The sequence below is a fragment of the Engystomops pustulosus genome, chromosome 3 (genome assembly GCF_040894005.1).
Source record: "Engystomops pustulosus chromosome 3, aEngPut4.maternal, whole genome shotgun sequence".
NCBI lineage: Eukaryota > Metazoa > Chordata > Amphibia > Anura > Leptodactylidae > Engystomops > Engystomops pustulosus.
The window spans coordinates 153,516,261-153,534,370 of NC_092413.1; the positions used below are offsets into that span (position 1 = coordinate 153,516,261).

At 41.2% G+C, this 18,110-nt stretch overlaps 1 protein-coding gene across 2 annotated transcripts in view; it reads right to left on the reverse strand.

Moving 5' to 3' along the window:
* LOC140122125 (probable cation-transporting ATPase 13A4) overlaps positions 1 to 18,110 on the reverse strand; it is a 56,809-nt gene that overhangs the window by 26,230 nt on the left and 12,469 nt on the right. For both annotated transcript variants that reach the window (XM_072142618.1, XM_072142617.1), the window contains 6 exons: positions 15,803 to 15,937; positions 15,121 to 15,193; positions 13,965 to 14,096; positions 11,556 to 11,726; positions 11,270 to 11,427; positions 9,689 to 9,877 (listed from right to left, as the gene is read on the reverse strand). In XM_072142618.1, coding sequence (XP_071998719.1) covers positions 9,689 to 9,877; positions 11,270 to 11,427; positions 11,556 to 11,726; positions 13,965 to 14,096; positions 15,121 to 15,193; positions 15,803 to 15,937 — 858 coding nt within the window. The remainder of the gene's footprint in view (positions 1 to 9,688; positions 9,878 to 11,269; positions 11,428 to 11,555; positions 11,727 to 13,964; positions 14,097 to 15,120; positions 15,194 to 15,802; positions 15,938 to 18,110) is intronic.

Here is an 18,110-nt window from a genome sequence, read left to right on the forward strand (position 1 = left end):
GATTTTTGTACTGATGTATGTGATGACATGACAGTATATTAAGAAATGATTTTCAACAATAAATGTGAAATAGGACATCCCCTTTAAATAAGACCTAGTGCTTCTTTAGGGGCAAAAATTAATATAAGACACATGTCTGGCTTTTTCCTTCTGTTTTCTTTCTTTGGCTTTTCTGCTGGTCAGATGCCTCTTAGCAGTCTCCACATAAAAATTGTGGACAGGTGTTGCACTGAGTTTTGAAGACAATAGACATTTTGTCTAATTTTGTTCAACCTTGTTATCTAAATAAACAGTAGATTTGTGGTGGATAGCAACAATGGCTTCATCATTCTTCACAATATACCGTATATACTCGAGTATAAGCCGACCTGACTGTAACCTAATTTTACCACCAAAAACTGGGAAAACCTATTGACTCGATTATAAGTCGAGGGTGGGAAATAAATTGGTCACAGACCCCCCCCCCCCAGTATATAGCCAGCCAGCCCCTATAGTATACAGCCTGCCCCCAGTAATGTACAACCAGCCCAGCCTGCCCCCAATAGTATACAGCCTGCCCCCAGTAGTATACAGCCAACCCAGCAGTATACAGCCAGCCCAGCTTGCCCCCAGAAGTCTACAGCCTGCCCCCAGTAGTATACAACCACCCCAGCCTGCCCCCTGTAGTATACAGCCACCCCAGTAGTATACTGCCACCTCAGCCTACCCCCAATAGTATACAGCCTGCCCCCAGTAGTATACAGCCTGCCCCCAGTAGTATACAGCCAGCCCAGCCTGCCCCCAGTAGTATACAGCCAGCCCAGCCTGCCTCCAGTAGTATACAGCCACCCCAGCCTGCCCCCAGTAGTATACAGCCAACCAAGCTTGCCCCCAGTAGTATACAGCCTGCCCATCATTAAAAAAAAAAAATAAACTTATATACTCACCATCCGGTGGCCCTGATGTGCAGCGCTGCTCCCCCGATGTCCGCGTGGCTCGTCTTCTGGCTTCCGCACCCGTCTTCTGTAAGATCGTGCTGGGCGCCGCCATTGCTCTCTCCCGGCCGGCGCTTAGTATGAGGCATCGCTGCTGACGTCATACTAGGCACCGCCCGGGAGAAAAACATGGCGGGGCCCAGCACGATGTTACAGAAGACAGAAGACGGGCGCGGAAGCCAGAAGACGAGCCGCACGGATATGGGGGGAGCAGCGCTGCACATCGGGGCCACCGGAGGGTAAGTATATAAGATTATTATTTTTTAAGTATTTTTTAAGTATGTATTGACTCGTGTATAAGCCGAGGGGACATTTTTTGTGCTGAAAAACTCGGCTTATACACGAGTATATACGGTACACAATCCACTTTTAATTTACATAAAAGTATCTTTATTTTTAGTTCAGCTTACACAACATATATTAATTTTCCCTAAATGTTTACTTCATGAGAGCACCTGTAATTGTGGACTAAAAAGGATGACAAAGGGCCTGGTTCTCTATAGTAAGTGTTGACATATATCATACATCCCAGTCTCCACGTACAGCGAAAGAGGGCCTATACCTTCCTGGATGCAGATTGCTTATTATGAGTCTAAACAATTAAACCACATCTTGTCTGATCTAACAGAAGTGATGTTTTGTACAAATTAATTGGCATTCATGTTGACCAAGAAAGTAAAGTATCAGAACATCAGAGGTTATTAATGTCCTTCCGGCATAGCCTAAAATGAGCACATATGAAACCGTTGTGAAACAGTTCACCTAATATATATATATATATATATTGCATCAGGAGGAAAGTTAGGTGTGTGTCACTAGTCTGGAGAAGAAAGTCCACCATAGAAGCACACAATGCAGCAGTGCTAGTTTGATACTTTGTTCAGTGTGTTTCTGGGAAGGCTTGGGTCCCGATATTCATACAGAAGTTACTAGTACAATCCACCTAAACAGTGTTGAAAATGTAATACTTTGCTGTATGGCAATACTACCCCCTAATGTTAATGTTTCGTAACAACATCCCCCTAATAATGCACCTAAAGTTTGCACTGAAAACCCCATTACAGAAGACTTACCATGCAACTTTGTTAATGTGTTATTTTCCCAAAAAATGGTGCCAAAGAGAGTGCTGAGCCAGGAAAGCATACAATGTAAATAAAGTAATGATTTCCATATCTGAGCCTGTTATCTCTTTGTACAAAGAACAAACTCAGGGTTCCCATGCTACACCTGGTACATGAGATTAAAGTGAGATCCTGCCAGGTGTAGTTTGTAATAGAGTATTTTCTCCTAGTAGCCAAAATAAGATCTGCAAAAATGACGTGGGGTGAACAAAGACTATAGAGATCTTAAAGGGACCCTTTCACCAGATTTTACCCCACTAAACTACTAGTCCCCTCAGGTATGACATATATTTTCTAAATTCCCTCTTTTATGTGAAATCTTATATATTTAAAGAAGAATTTCCACACTGTCAGTCAAATATGACTCTTCTTATCCCATTTTCACATGAAAAGAGTCAAGTTTCGTGGTTGCAGGTATATTGTCACTTATTGCGGTGTTCTTTTGATGGAAATAATAATTGCACCTTGTATTGTACTATTCTTCCCATATCATTTAAAAAGGGCTCCAAACTCTCATATGAAATGGCCAATTTGCATCAGTTATCATGGACCCTTATAAACTGTGACTGATTGATGAAAAATGGTTCTGACTAGGACATGCTCTACTGTCTACGGAATGGACCCATGTTCCATCAAGTAGTGTATATTTGCACTAATCTAGCATTTAGTGCAGCTGAATCCTATCCGTTTAAACGTGGAGCACACACAGACGTTTTTCTGCGCCTTACAGTATATTCAGGCTCGGTCTGGCCTGCCGGGATACTGATCAAAACCCTGGTGGGCCCTTATCATAAGTCACCATCTCTTATCTGTGTCTGGAGCAGGAACATTCAGCTGAGGCTGGAGGAGGGGGGCAGCAGGGGGGACAATGACGTCCTGCAGGAGGGAGAGACAGGTTCTCTGCTCTTCTCACAACAGCTCTGGGGCAGTGAGTAAGACATTTCCTCCTCCCTGCACTGAGCACCTCAGCCCCTGCGTCACTGCAGGAGAACATGGCCCCTGATTCATTGCTGCTGCCTCACTGGAGGAGCAGACAGTGAGCTGTCACTAATTACAGACCAGAGGACGTGGGCCCTCTAGTAGTCACAGTGGGCCCCCTTCCTCCTGGTCATGACAGACATCCGGTGCCACCAATCAGCTACCAGCTGCTGCTGGAGTGTCCTCCCCCTGGCACTGCACAGGCTGCCCTCATGTGCTCCATGGCAGGAGTTCAGGATGTGCATCACATTACACACACACAGTGCACCTCATTACATCCCTGCAATGTGTACATACATATAGAGTAACAGTGGACTCATGAACTACAACTCCCAGCTGTTGAATGAGATGCTGAAAGTTGTAGTACTTTGATTGACTGCATTTAGTATTGATGTAGAATAAGGAGAGATGTCACACGTAACGCGCTGTGTTTAGAAATGGAATGAAAGCGCACGGGGGGGGGGGGGGCTGAAGGAATCAAAGCGTCACATGTGACTGCAGCCTCAGTATTACCATCATACCCCGCGTTATGTGTGACCGCAGCCTATGTATTACCAGCATACCCCGCGTTACATGTGACTGCAGCCTCAGTATTACCAGTATATTCCGTGTTACATTTGACTGCAGCCTCAGTATTACCAGCATACCCCGCGTTACATGTGACTGTAGCCTCAGTATTACCAGCATACCCCGCGTTACATGTGACTGCAGCCTCAGTATTACCAGCATACCCCGCGTTACATGTGACTGCAGCCTCAGTATTACCAGCACACCCCGCGTTACCGCAGCTTCAGTATTACCAGCATACCCCGCGTTACATGTGACTGCAGCTTCAGTATTACCAGTATACCCCACGTTACCTGTGACTGCAGCCTCAGTATTACCAGTATCATAGCTCCCAACCGTCCCGATTTTGACGGGACTTTCCCGTTTTTCGTACCTCTGCCCCGCGTCACGGGCAGCTATGAGATTGTCACGGATTCTCCCCCCAGGTCCCGCTGTGTCCCGGCGCTGTGTCCCCATAGTAAATACTTTGAAAGTCTTAACTCACAGTACAGAATGGCTTCTACAGACATCGGGAGGGAATCCTTTTCAGAGAAGTGTCGGGCTTAGCGCAGAGCAGGGACCACGTCATCAGCTTCAGATCAGCATCTGTCCATATATGGTCACTGCATCTCCTAGGGTTCCCCAGAGCAGACATCGGGAGGGAATCCTTTTCAGAGAAGTGTCGGCTTAGCAGAGAGAGCAGGGACCACGTCATCAGCTCAGATCAGCATCTCTCCATATATGGTCTCCAGGTCTTCCCCAGACACAAGCTCTTTATATAATTAAATTACATAAAGTTTTGGCCAGGCTGAGATTCGAACCTGAGACCTTGTGCACCATAGACAGGAGCTTAACTAACTGAGCTATAAGCCCAGTGATACAGAGCTGAGAATTTCTGGTAACTAAGACATGTTATCTGCCATTTACACGCTACGCGTGCCGCCATTTTGTCCCTCTTTCCTTTTCCCAAATGTTGGGAGGTATGCCAGTATACCCCGCGTTACATGTGACTGCAGCCTCAGTATTACCAGTATACCCCACGTTACCTGTGACTGCAGCCTCAGTATTACCAGTATACCCCGCGTTACATGTGACTGCAGCCTCAGTATTACCAGTATACCCCGCGTTACATGTGACTGCAGCCTCAGTATTACCAGTATACCCCGCGTTACATGTGACTGCAGCCTCAGTATTACCAGTACACCCCGCGTTACATGTGACTGCAGCCTCAGTATTACCAGTATACTCCATGTTACATGTGACTGCAGCATCAGTATTATCAGCATACCCCACGTTACATGTCACTGCAGCCTCAGTATTACCAGCATACCCCACGTTACATGTCACTGCAGCCTCAGTATTACCAGCATACCCCGTATTATGTGTGACCGCAGCCTATGTATTACCAGCATACCCCCCGTTACATGTGACCGCAGCCTCAATTTTACCAGCATACCCCGCGTTACGTGTGACCGCAGCCTCAGTATTACCAGTATACCCCGCGTTATGTGTGACCGCAGCCTCAGTATTACCAGCATACCCCCCGTTACATGTGACTGCAGCCTCAGTATTATCAGTATACTCCGTGTTACATGTGACTGCAGCCTCAGTATTACCAGCATACCCCGCGTTACATGTGACTGCAGCCTCAGTATTACCAGTATACCCCGCATTATGTGTGACCGCAGCCTCAGTATTACCAGCATACCCCGCGTTACATGTGACTGCAGCCTCAGTATTACCAGTATACTACGTGTTACATGTGACTGCAGCCTCAGTATTACCAGCATACCCCGCGTTACATGTGACTGCAGCCTCAGTATTACCAGCATACCCCGCGTTACATGTGACTGCAGCCTCAGTATTACCAGCATACCCCGCGTTACATGTGACTGCAGCCTCAGTATTACCAGTATACTCCACATGTGACTGCAGCCTCAGTATTATCAGCATACCCCGCGTTACATGTGACTGTAGCCTCAGAATTACCAGCATACCCCGCGTTACATGTGACTGCAGCCTCAGTATTACCAGCATACCCCGCGTTACATGTGACTGCAGCCTCAGTATTACCAGCATACCCCGCGTTACATGTGACTGCAGCCTCAGTATTACCAGCATACCCCGCGTTATGTGTAACCGCAGCCCCAGTATTACCAGCAGACCCCACGTTACGTGTGACCGCAGCCTCAGTATTACCAGCATACCCCGCGTTACATGTGACTGCAGCCTCAGTATTACCAGTATACCCTGCGTTACGTGTGACCGCAGCCTCAGTATTATCAACGAACCAACCACCCACCCACCCGTCATGGTGTCCAAATTGCAGATTCATCACCATTTCAATGCACACAAACATTTGAATAAAAAGTGATGAAAAGGGATAGGGTTTAACTTACTGATCAGTGGGGTCTCAGTGCTGAGACCCCACAGATTAAGAAATACAAGACCACGGCGCTGATTGCCGATCACATCTGTTTCTATACAAACAAATATGCAATTGGTCGCGGGCCACCCCATTGCGTTTTGAATCCGTTACAAATCAGAATCAAAACCCTAACAAGTGACAGTACCCTGAGGCCTCTTGATGTACCTGCTGGAAAAATCAGCAGCCAGGCAAAACCATCAGGTCCGCCCTGGTGTAGTTTTGCATAAAAACAGCAAACAAAAGTTTGCAGGTTTTTCCACATAAATCAAGTCAGCCCAACCATCACCCCTTCACACCCACATGTCATGGAGACGGCATAGTTGCTTTTATAGTCACAAATTCTTTATACGCCCCCCCCCCCCTTCCCGTTGTGTAAAGCATCCAGAGAGCTTCACCAGAGGTCACAGTGGGCAGAGGGATCCGTCTGTAACTAGGGGTCATCTGTAAGTCGGGTGTCCTTAAGTAGGGGACTGCCTGTACCTGAAACCTGTTAAGGACATACATGTACCATGTGCAGTCCTTAAAGGACATCTATCACCAGATCAAGGATTGTAAGTAAACAAAGCACACTGACCTACTGGTGTGTGCCCCCATGGCAGGTTCTGGCCTTCTTTTACCTTCTTATACTCTGTTTTTTTTTGTTAAAAAGTCTTTTAAAATTATGCAACTGAGCCTGAAGGGTTCAGACGCAATAGGAGTTAATGGAACCTGGAGCCCCTCAGACTAATTTGCATAATTTTAAAGCCTTTTTTTGTTAAAAAGAAGGGCACAACAACCTTAAAGAACAGCAGATCCTGCCAGAGGGGGCACACACCAGTATGTCTGTATGTTTGGTTTACAATCCTTCATCCTGGTGATAGATGTTAAATACTGATTCCAGGAAGTTAAACAGTCCGGCAGATAACAAGCCTTAGGCCCCATTCACACGTTGCAGTTCTTGATCTGTTTTAATTCCATTTGAAAACTCAACAGAGAGGGGCTCATTCCAGAACAAAATTTTTTCAGTAGAAAGACACATGTGCTCTGGCAAAGCCCCTGCCTTTTGCGGTTTCCAATGCAGTTAAAACTCATCAAAAAAAAAAAGTGTGCATTGGGCCTGAGGCCTGTTTTCTGCAGGATTGTTTTACACGTCCTCATTCACTTCTATGGGCTCATGCACATGGCTGTGAAATTCACAGTCCTGTTTATGAGCTGACTGCCTGAGCTGCAAATGACAGAGCAGGTCCTAACCATGTTTGCGGTTCAGGTAATTATTATGTACTTACATCCCGATGACAAGCAACCCTCAAACAATGTTCCATGGGACCATTGTTTGCATCCCAAGAACTGCACAAGTGTAGTGTGCAGGAAGCCTGGGGCTGTGTTCACACGTTGCATTTTGACCTACGTTTTCATTGCGTTTGAAACGCATTACAACTGCTGAGGAGAGTTGATTTGCCTAATTATATCACTGTTAGCATTTCCGTTTACAAAATGCATCCTAAACGTGATGTTAACACATGTGTTAACAATGTGTTAACAAATGTAAACGGTAATGTAATTAGGCAAATTAACTCACATCAGCTGTTGTAATGCGTTTCAAATGCAATGAAAAAGCAACCAAAACTGCAATGTGTGAACATGGCCACAGGCTGCATTCACACCTTGCATTTGCAGCACGTTCAGAAACACAATGAAAATATACATGGGGTGGCAAGCACGTATCCATGAAGCAGCTGGTGGGCCCCTAGAATTAATTTCACTGGTGGGCCCTTGGCACCCCAGTCCGACCCTGAGTATATTCACATATATTAGTGAATGTAAGTTTAAAAATTTTTGTGGTTTTGCTGTAATTTTGTAATGTGGAAATAGCCATCACACGGCAGTGTGAATATAGCCTAAGGTTGAGTAACAATATGCTATTGTATTAAAAGCACACATGTATTTTTAAGTAGGAAAATGCATTATTCCTTTAACATTAACGATGATGTATAACATATGTTGCTACTTACAAAACAAATGTGTTTTAATGAAAGCACATATGCATTTTTGATACGTAATTAGTAAGTGTCGGTAGTTAAGTTCATGTATGTAGTTATGTACTTATTGCAGCAAATTTTTAATGCTGGTATGTGAGGGGCCCCACAATTTTTATACATCCCAGGATCCATGTTACCCTTAACCCCTTAACAACTTTGCCCTTTTTATTTTTTCCGGTACAGAGCTGTGTGTAGGCTTGTTTTCTGTGTAACAAATTGTACTTTCCAGTGAAGGAATCTAATATTCCATGCTGTGTACCAAGGAAGCAGAAAAAAAATTCCAAATGTGGTATAATTGTTGTAAAAACACATTTGTGCCACTTTCTTGTAGTCTCTGCATTTTGACCTTTCCATTTTTGTTAAGATTGACAAAAGATCTTTGAAAAGATCTTTAAAAATTAGAAGCTGGGATAAGATGATGTTTTTGCTACTACTATTTTGCTACTGTTTTGGGGACTGTACGACCCTTTGATCCCTAATTATAAATTTGCTAAATAAAATGGTAATTCGGACATTCAGGCGCTATTTTCTGTTCCAGGCTCAACACCATGAATAACCAGTTTTCTATTTTGATAGATCACGCATGTTGGGATGCCGTGATACCTAACATGTTTATGATTTTTGGTTTATTTTTATTTCAGTTCTAGGGAAGGGGGTTATTTGAAGTTTTAAGTTAGATTTTTTTTTACCTTTGTTTTAACTTTTAAAATATTTTTAAAATTATTTTTTAGACCTCCAAGGTTACTTAGGTGCCTGATCGCTTCTACCATATACTATATTACTGCAGTATCGCCACCTCCCAATAACCTCATTCGGGGAGGCATTGGAATCCAATATGGCGGCGCACATGCACAGCTGGAATTTAAATGCTTTGCCGGATGTTTTTTCATAGTTAACCCCCAAGATCGGTGCCAGCACTGACTGCGGGTGTTACCTGTAGGTGTTTTCTACAATATGCCCATGAGCCCTCTCCGTCCAACTGCTCAGCCTGTGAGCCATCTCTGTCCAATCGCTCCTGATGTAAGCTATACTATTACGCAGTGAATGGGTTAATCAGCCCTGGTGCCTAGAAACCTACCTTTGTATCATATTAAAGATTAGAATCTCATATTCCAGGTCCCATCTAGCTTACAGAGATGTGACCTATAGACCTGGACATACAGGCAGTTAAAAATAGGCAGGAACAGAATCTATATCTCCAGTTTACATTTCCAACCATGGGGGAGATGTATCAATCTATGTCAGAAAACTGCAGTAACTTGAACTTGAAATGCTCTGTACTACATTGACCGAAGGTTTAAGACCATTTTTAGGTTGTTTTCCGTCTCCTCTGTAAAATTAATAAAATGAATATTGTGTATCATTAAACTAGACCGACTAATAAGAGGTGTAAAGTAGGACTGGTCAGTTTTATCATGTACCGGATTAATCATCCAGCATCAGACACAGGGATTAATCTAGTGCAGCCGAGATCTGTCTAGTTCTACTCTGCAATGGAACGACACAATAATACATCCCCACCAAGCAATCTATAGTATTTGTGGTGTTAAAAGTATTGGAAACTGGAATAAAAAGAGGATTAGATTGCATCAAGTATAAAATTAAACATATATGTATATATACCTTATCGAAGCAGAAGAGGTTAAGCTGACCACACAAGTTAATTCTGTCTGGACTTATACAATAAATATGTTTGTTGTTCAATCTTCGCTTTCCATACAAGACGCCAACCATTAGAGCAGCAGGTATGACTGGAGAGACTGCACAGACTACAAGAACAAGACACTCAACAACGATTTTCCCAGCTGGAACCTATCAATATAAAGGGATTGAAAATGTAAACATTGTGAACACACTATACATTATAATATACGGATTAACTAGGTACTTATCTTACAGGAATGCATCACATAACTACAATTACTTTCCTCTCCATCGTAATCTATGGCTGGAGATGAGCGAATCTGAACTTTAAGTTCAGGTCCGGGGTTCAGGTGGATCCTGTGTTACTCATACATATTGCCAATCCAACAAACTGACACCCCTAGCCAGTAGCCACAGATGTGATTGGTCAGACATACACTCCTTGCCAATCACAGTCGTGGCTGGTAGCTTGGGGTGTCAATTTGATGCACGTCTGCCAATACGGCAAGATGTCCAGGTTGCGCAAGATGCTCCTAAACGCTGGACCCGAACTTAAAGTTTGGGTCTGCTCATCTCTATCAATGGCATTTTAGAGGTTTGGAGACACTACCAAATATCTTGGATTTGGAGTGTCAATTCTTAAAAAATAAAGAGTTTACATAAAATTCTGTTCCTCTTATGAATTAGTCTCTAGCCAAAGCTAAATCATGCAAGCAATTCAAGAAATGCCCCTTCATGTCTTAAAGTTGTCTCTAAAGTTCCCATATTTATAAGCATAAAATATAATACAATGTACCATATATATCAGATCACATTCCATGTTCAGAGTTCATTTTTTAATTCTGATATTTTCTTCTTAATTTACTTAATAATGTGCTCTATAGAAGGGGTACACAAACTTTTATTAAGGCCATATTATTAGAAGGTGTGACTCCAATGGAACGCTTGTTTCCATGTTTGTCACTCCAGAGAAGAGAAACCCAGGCATAATCATAGTCATTATCTCCATGATAATTTATAAATATTTTAGAAAAGGAGAGCATTTTACGTCCCTGTAAACGACAAAGGACTGGCTCGCATTCAATAACAACCACATCCAATTTTCTGGAGTACTGGATTCCAAATATGGGGTCATCTATCAGGACACCAGTTATAGCACATGGCCAAGACTTGTACGTCCTGCAGGTGGATCTTGATGAAAGACCCTCTTGCACTAATGAAGATGCTAATGACAAATATTATATATCTTTACAAAAATTTCCCACATGAACTGCAGTGTCAAATATTACATTACAACAAAATAATATCCGGTTTTGTTCTTGCAACATCATTGTGCTGTAACTATGTTATGTATGTAAGAAACAATACAATATGTTCCTTGACATTGCGACATTCCCTATGGAGCTTTGCATAGTGCCATTACTAATTATCCTTACTGGGAAGGGATGAATAAGCCATTAATCTGGTGTGAGCATTCCCCCTTGTCTGTAGGGTGTGTCTGCCCTAAAATAGCCCAGTAATTAAGTAGGTAGGTATACAAAAAATGAAAGCACTTATTACCTTTCTTTGCGCATAAATGGTGATTGCGTAAATAAGGCCAATGACAGCTAGGAATGCCAAAAATATGTAAAACCACCGCACATCTCTATGCCACTTGAAGTTTAACGGCTTGGGATACAATATGGATCTCACCATGTCACCTTTAGTGGTATTAAACCCTACAAAGAAGACATTGGCATATTAGCATAACAGTACATGACCATAGTTGTATATTTCCAATAATATGGGTTCATTTCATAACTTATAAAATGGGATCTATGTTTAATTGAATCAATACTTAGCTCACCAGTCCTTAAGATCACAGCTCTGGCTGGGCCCTGTGCACTAGCTTCAGTCCTTATCACTTCTGTACCACAGAACAACAGATGGCGCTTATAATCTTCTCCACTGTACTTTTTCCACGGCATTGTGTCATCTCCGTTTGGTAGCTGTGTTTTTGTCACTGGGATTGATTCACCTACAACATCAGGCAAGTAGTTTTGTGAGCCACTAAATCTGAGATACTGGAGGCAGTTTTATTAAACTGGTTCTATAGATGACTGACCAATACATAGATCAGTAATTAGGAAAAAACAGGATTGTGACCGCGCTTCTCAATCAAACAGCATTTTAATTTATTTCGGAGAACATTACAGGGTGGACGACGCGTTTCAGGGGGTACCGCTCCCTTCTTCAGGTCCAAGTAAATGGGGACAGTGTTCCGGCTGGTCTGACTCTCAAGTTGTAAGGGGTGAATATGTTAAGGTCTGTAAACCTATGTACGCGAACACTAGAAGGTCAGTTTGTGGACATCTGTGGTACAGGTGTAAAACTAGGAGTTGCCTTGGCATTTGGAAGCATTGTCCCCATTTACTTGGACCTGAAGAAGGTAGCGGTACACCCCGAAACGCGTTGTCCACCCCGTAATGTTGGCCGAAATAATTAAAAGTGCTGTTTGATTGAGAAGAGTCGTCAGAATCCTTTTTTTTCGTAATTACCGATCTACCTATGATCCGCCGGCATATCCTGTATCCCGGCACACAGGGCACTCTTCAAACTCATTCTGTCACCACCAAAATCTTGACTTATGATTTTAATGTCATTTATGTATTTGTGATGTGCTGTGTCTTTTTATAATTAATTGAGACCAATATATTCTTAGCTTTAATATGACACCAAAAGTATATTTTTATCTACTATAGAACTGAAGATGGGGGTGTCTGAATTAATATCCTCCTTCTGCCTCTAAACTTTTATGTTAAAATATGACTCTTCTCTGCTCATTTTCACATTTTTATAGTTAAATGGGTGAGATTTCACATAAAAGAGGGTATTCTAAAAAGGATACATACTCTAGCTGAGGGGGCTAGTAATTTAATGGGGTAAAATCTGGTGACATCATCACCTAGAAAAGAAACTTATAATTAGCAGCACTGAGCACAGGGATAGTATGTCTGATGCTCCGGACTGCTGATTAAGAATGCCCCCGCACCTACCTCTCCAATGCTGGGAGAGGACGGTGACGTAATGCGAGAGGCATTAGTTCATGCCTTTTGCATGGTGTCACCCCTCTCTCCCATGCTCGCGGAATGTTGCTAGGGCATTTATAATTAGCAGCACAGAGTGCCGGACGTCTTGTCCCTGTGGTCTGTGCCGCTAATTATACGTTTCTTTTCCAGTTGATCCTAATGCGTCAAGCTTAGCAAAGGACAGCACCGGGGTTAAGTGGCTGATTTTCTTTAACATTTCTAATGATCTTTAAAAAGAATGATTGTATTACTCAAGCATATTATACAGCAGGAGTTGCTCAGCTGATATAGGTTTGTGCAAAAAGTTGTACTTCCTCTATTATCCATTACTTATTCTAGGTTTTTGGTGTCCACTTGGCACTACTAAGTGATTCACAATCTTTCAAGTATTAGAATGGGAACAGAGATTGTCAGAGAGAACAGTAAGCAAGATCCACCTACTTTACTCTTAAATCGCAACTCCAAGCTCTTGGGTTTTAGAACAACACTACCTATTATTTTGATTACCTACTTGCAGCAGTTTCCTCCTTGGTATAGCCTAGTGCTGCAGTAGCTGGTTTCACATCTCTCATTTCTGCACCCCAAGCTGTATAATGCACGCCTCTGCAGCTCCCTTTCCCACCTTCTGCCCTCCAGACACTGTTAACACTTAGCACAAACTATACACTTCATGTAACCATTTCATTGCTAGTTTCTACAACTTATTCCATAACCCTCCATGTGATGAAAGCAGCTAGGATAGTCACTAAGTAGATCCTGTATGTACACTATGCAGTTACCTAATGATAAAACAAAAGGCATCATGGCAATTATGGGCAGCCTTAATTTTCCTCTGCTTCAGGGTAGATACAGGGAGAGGTTACTCTCTGACCACTCTACTCCTGCTGAGTAGGATTTCTGACAAACATTATCAGAACAGAAAATTCTATAAGTTTGGAAAGAAAATGGCTAGAAGCATAATATGGCCATTGTGCTGCTTGTTTTTAAAGGGGCGATCACATTGAGACCAAAAAGGCAAAAATTTTAATTAAGGCTAAAGCCGCCTTTTGCAATTCAATATATATGGTAATGAACAATATGGTCTTTTTACACTGTTGTACAGACCTGAATAGCAGGATCAGATACTCTCTAACAAAGGGGTTTTGATATAAAGTGTATAATGTTTTTTTCTTAAAGATAATCCTCACCTGTTAACATGCCTTCATTCACAACACAAGTCCCATTGATTAAAATGGCATCGCAAGACATAAAAAAGTCTTTGCCAGATAAGACAATAACATCCCCTGGAACTAAGTGGCGAGATTCGACCTGGTGACAATCTGGAAAAAATGTGCAAGCGGCAGTTATAAGAAATAACTTATTTTACCTTAGTGGATAAATAAGTTTGACAAAAGTCTATTTAATACACTGGCCTATAGTGAATTGAATTCCTGATATTTACATTGTTCTTGATTACTCAGTTTTTCCTTTATTAAAAATTTTAGATCCTGGACCTTTCTGAACACCACTTCATAGTATCATAGTAAAAGAGGTTACAAAAACACATCAGTCCGTTAAGTCCATCAACCTATACATTATATTGCGTTGATCCAGAAGAAGGCAAAAACCCTGCAAGGCTGATACCAACTGACCCATAGCAGGGAAAAATTCCCTCCTGACCTCTAATAAGGAGATCAGAATAACTCCCAAGATCAACATAAACTACTAAGAAAAAGTTCCATTTACTAAAAGTTCTATGACTATTATTAACATCGATGATATATTATTAATATATTATTTCAGCATGAAGAAGATTTTATGTAGTTCATCAACAAAACAAAGCCAATGATCCATCTATTTTACCTGAATTAGACATTTGGCTTAAAGCAGCCCACCTCCCAGATAAATATACTATGACTATACATTTAATGAATTTTCCTTGATTCCGCTTACAGTCCCTTCATTATTTTTATTTAGCTCCCCCATCTAATTTCTAAAAAGGCAACAGACTGAATCTGCTGACATAAGGGACCATTTTGAAAGAGATCCTTTGGGGGAGATAAATAAGGAAACTAAGGTACCTGGAGCAGAAAAAGGGTGCCAGGTATTTGACTATTAATATCTTACTGTGTAGTCAAATATTATATGACAATTGTGTGCCCCTTTGTCACTAGATTGTGTCCATAAATGGTCCTACATCTGCTTTGCAAACTTTGATAAGTATAGAGGTGTGTAGACAGGTTTATATAGCTACAACTATGAATTTGCTTTAGAATTTCATGACCCCATTTTCCATGATCTTGACCACGAAACCTCTCAGTGACTAACTCTTATATTTATTTTTAGTACAATGTTAATACATACCACCGTTCCTTTTATACACTGTGACTTTCATGTAATTATGTGCTTTGACCAAGTTGTGGAGTTTTGAAGATTGCTAACATAAAAAAGGCAAAGACTGTTGTGAGCAAAACATACTTCTGCAAAGTTATTAGAACTGTTCAGTAAAGTACAGTAAAGGTTTCTTGACATAAATAACAGCAAGCTAACAATAACAGCAATAACAGCAAAATCCCTAACCAACAATACATCTGCTGCTTAATAAATTGTCACATAAAAAACATTACAATAAATAAAATCATGCTCAAAAAAGCATTTTTACAATCCTTATTTTACATTTGTAGAGCTAAATTTGTACTAAGTTTTGAGCTGCAGTCTTCTTTTATCTTATCGGATCCTACATGTAGGCACACTACAGTCACACATGCTGATCTCTTTGAAGATATTTTTACTAGCGGGAAAATTGTTAGATCAGTTCTCAAATTTCTTGCCTACTTGTAGAAAAAAAAGCCTTCCAATGTATAATATTTAGACTGTTTCTTCGTATTATATTTAGCTATCATATAAACAGTAAAAACACATTTGTCTATAACCGTTAAATTGGATAGATCATTAGAAGCATCAGAAAGGGAGGGGCCAATTAATTGAGAAGGGAACAAAACTCTGCCACTGTGGGGGTAAAAGCATTTCATTTCAATTAGCATACCTTTCGAAGTTCAACCAGTGATAGTGTAATATTACAGATGCACAGGACAAGAATGGCAATGCCAAAACCCAGATATCCTTCGACAAACATAAGGATAATGCAACCAAACTGGTAGACATATAAAAAGTCTATCACCTGTGTACAGAAACAAAATTTGTAATTATTGTGGATGTGAAGTGAACAAGCAACTTACTGTCTATCAATATATTACACACTAAATTAATACAGTACATTGCACGGATTCTACCAACATATTTTGCTGCCTTTATGGAAGGTTGTGAGATCTCTAACTGTCCATGACGAGTCTCTCTTCCAAGAGAGATAAAATAAGAAAAAATAATAATTTATTATCATGAATACAACCAAAAGGTCCTGGACTGAAGATTGTTGATGGACAGTTAGAGATCACATGACCAAACACTAATGCAGCCATTTAATGTACAGGAATGGCAGCTGATGAGAGAAAGACGACTCTGAACCAGGGTGGCACTTTACATTTCAAGAAAGTGGTGCAGAACATTCCATAGATGTATACTGGTAAATGACCTAGTACCCTATGCCCCACACTTACACAAACATTTAAAAAAAAATGAAGTAAAGTGGGCAACCCTCTTATGGATTAATTTTTCAAAAAACAAAAATGACTCATAAAAGGGTAATACTGCCTTCGTAATACGCCAGACTGAAATATTATGCACATTACAAACATTTTTGTGCTTTATGACCACAAAAACAAACTAATAGCACTTTTTGATGACAAAAAAATAAACTATAGCTCTCCCAGTAAGGGGACATAAAAACAAATGAACTGTTCCTAAAAAACATGTTGTATGCGAAAGTATTAAAAATGTAAAAAATAACTAAACATTTTGGTATTTGTGTAATCTTAACCTATAATTAGTTGTATAGCCTTTATTTCTGAAAACTGCTTTACATCTGTTTGGTGTTCTCGTCCTGCTAAAAAACCAATTTCTAGACATTACTTCTCCAACAAAAGACAAAATGACCTCTTCCAGTATTTGCTAGGTCTAAGGTGCCTGGTAGAGATGAGCAAATTGATTTGATTATTTGTGGATTTGCTGTGAATATCCTATTTTTCATGCACCAAATAAAATCTGAATATTTTATTCTACTTGGACAAGAATCAAATCTTCAGAAAAATTAGTTGAAACTTCAGCGAAGTGGATTTTGCAAGTCTCAATTATCTCTAGAGCCAGAACCTGACTGCAGAAACATTGGAAAACCGATATGCTCTGTACAGTATCCACAGTGTACTGTGGCTTGAATTGGTCATCTTCTGATTGTTGCATTACTCACAGGTAACTGAAAGTCTTGTTTGATTTCCCTGGTCAGCACTGGTCAGAGCTTCTTTGCGTCCTTTTGATTTTATAATATGATTTTCTTTTTCTAGCAACGTTTTTGGGGTTTTGCCATTTTTAAACATTGGAGATCATTTTAGCTGAGCGGCCAATTACAGTAATTTAAAGAGAACCCGTCATGCAAAATAACCCCCCTAAACTAAATATATTTTCATAAACTGCCATTAGAGAGCATTGCCTCTATCCCTTCATTGTCCCTCTACATGCCTGTAAACCTAAGCAATGAGGTCCTAAAGCTGCATGCAAATGACCTGTGAAAGGTCCAATGAAGCATTAGCATATTCAAGCTGTCCACTCTATTCACGAGTGGGAGGCACAGCCACACCCCCAGTACATGACTGACAGCTTGTATAATGATGTGAGGCTGTATAATGATGTGCTTCCTGGTGCTGGTGGCCACGCCCCCTGCAGCCTGTGTGTGCATGTGTGTGTGTTTAGGAGAGATACAGCAGCTCCATGTTACAGCAGAACATGTCAGATTCATGTGTAGCTGATGTCTGTGTCTCTCACCTGTATATTAGGAGGATGCAGCATGTCAGCAGGTACAGCACTCACACTAGCAATACTTTACTATACATTACACACAGACATGAGCAGGGGGAGGAGAGGGGAGGGGTAATGGGTGACATCACTGCCTCTGACCATGTGACCAGCCTCATTTACATGATAAAAAATAGATGATTTTACAATGAATAATGTATGAAATAACTAGATAAAGGCTGGGATGGGATCCTTGAGAGCTGCTCCAACAGGTAGAGGTGACAGGATAAGTGACACAGACCTCATGACAGGTGTCCTTTAAACACTTTCTCATAAGTTTTCTCTTCTCCAATTAACTTCTTTATCTTCTTACATCTTCAGTAAAATATCTGGAACTACCAATTTTACTCACAGAACACTATCTTAAACTAGGGTAGTATAGCGGGCAT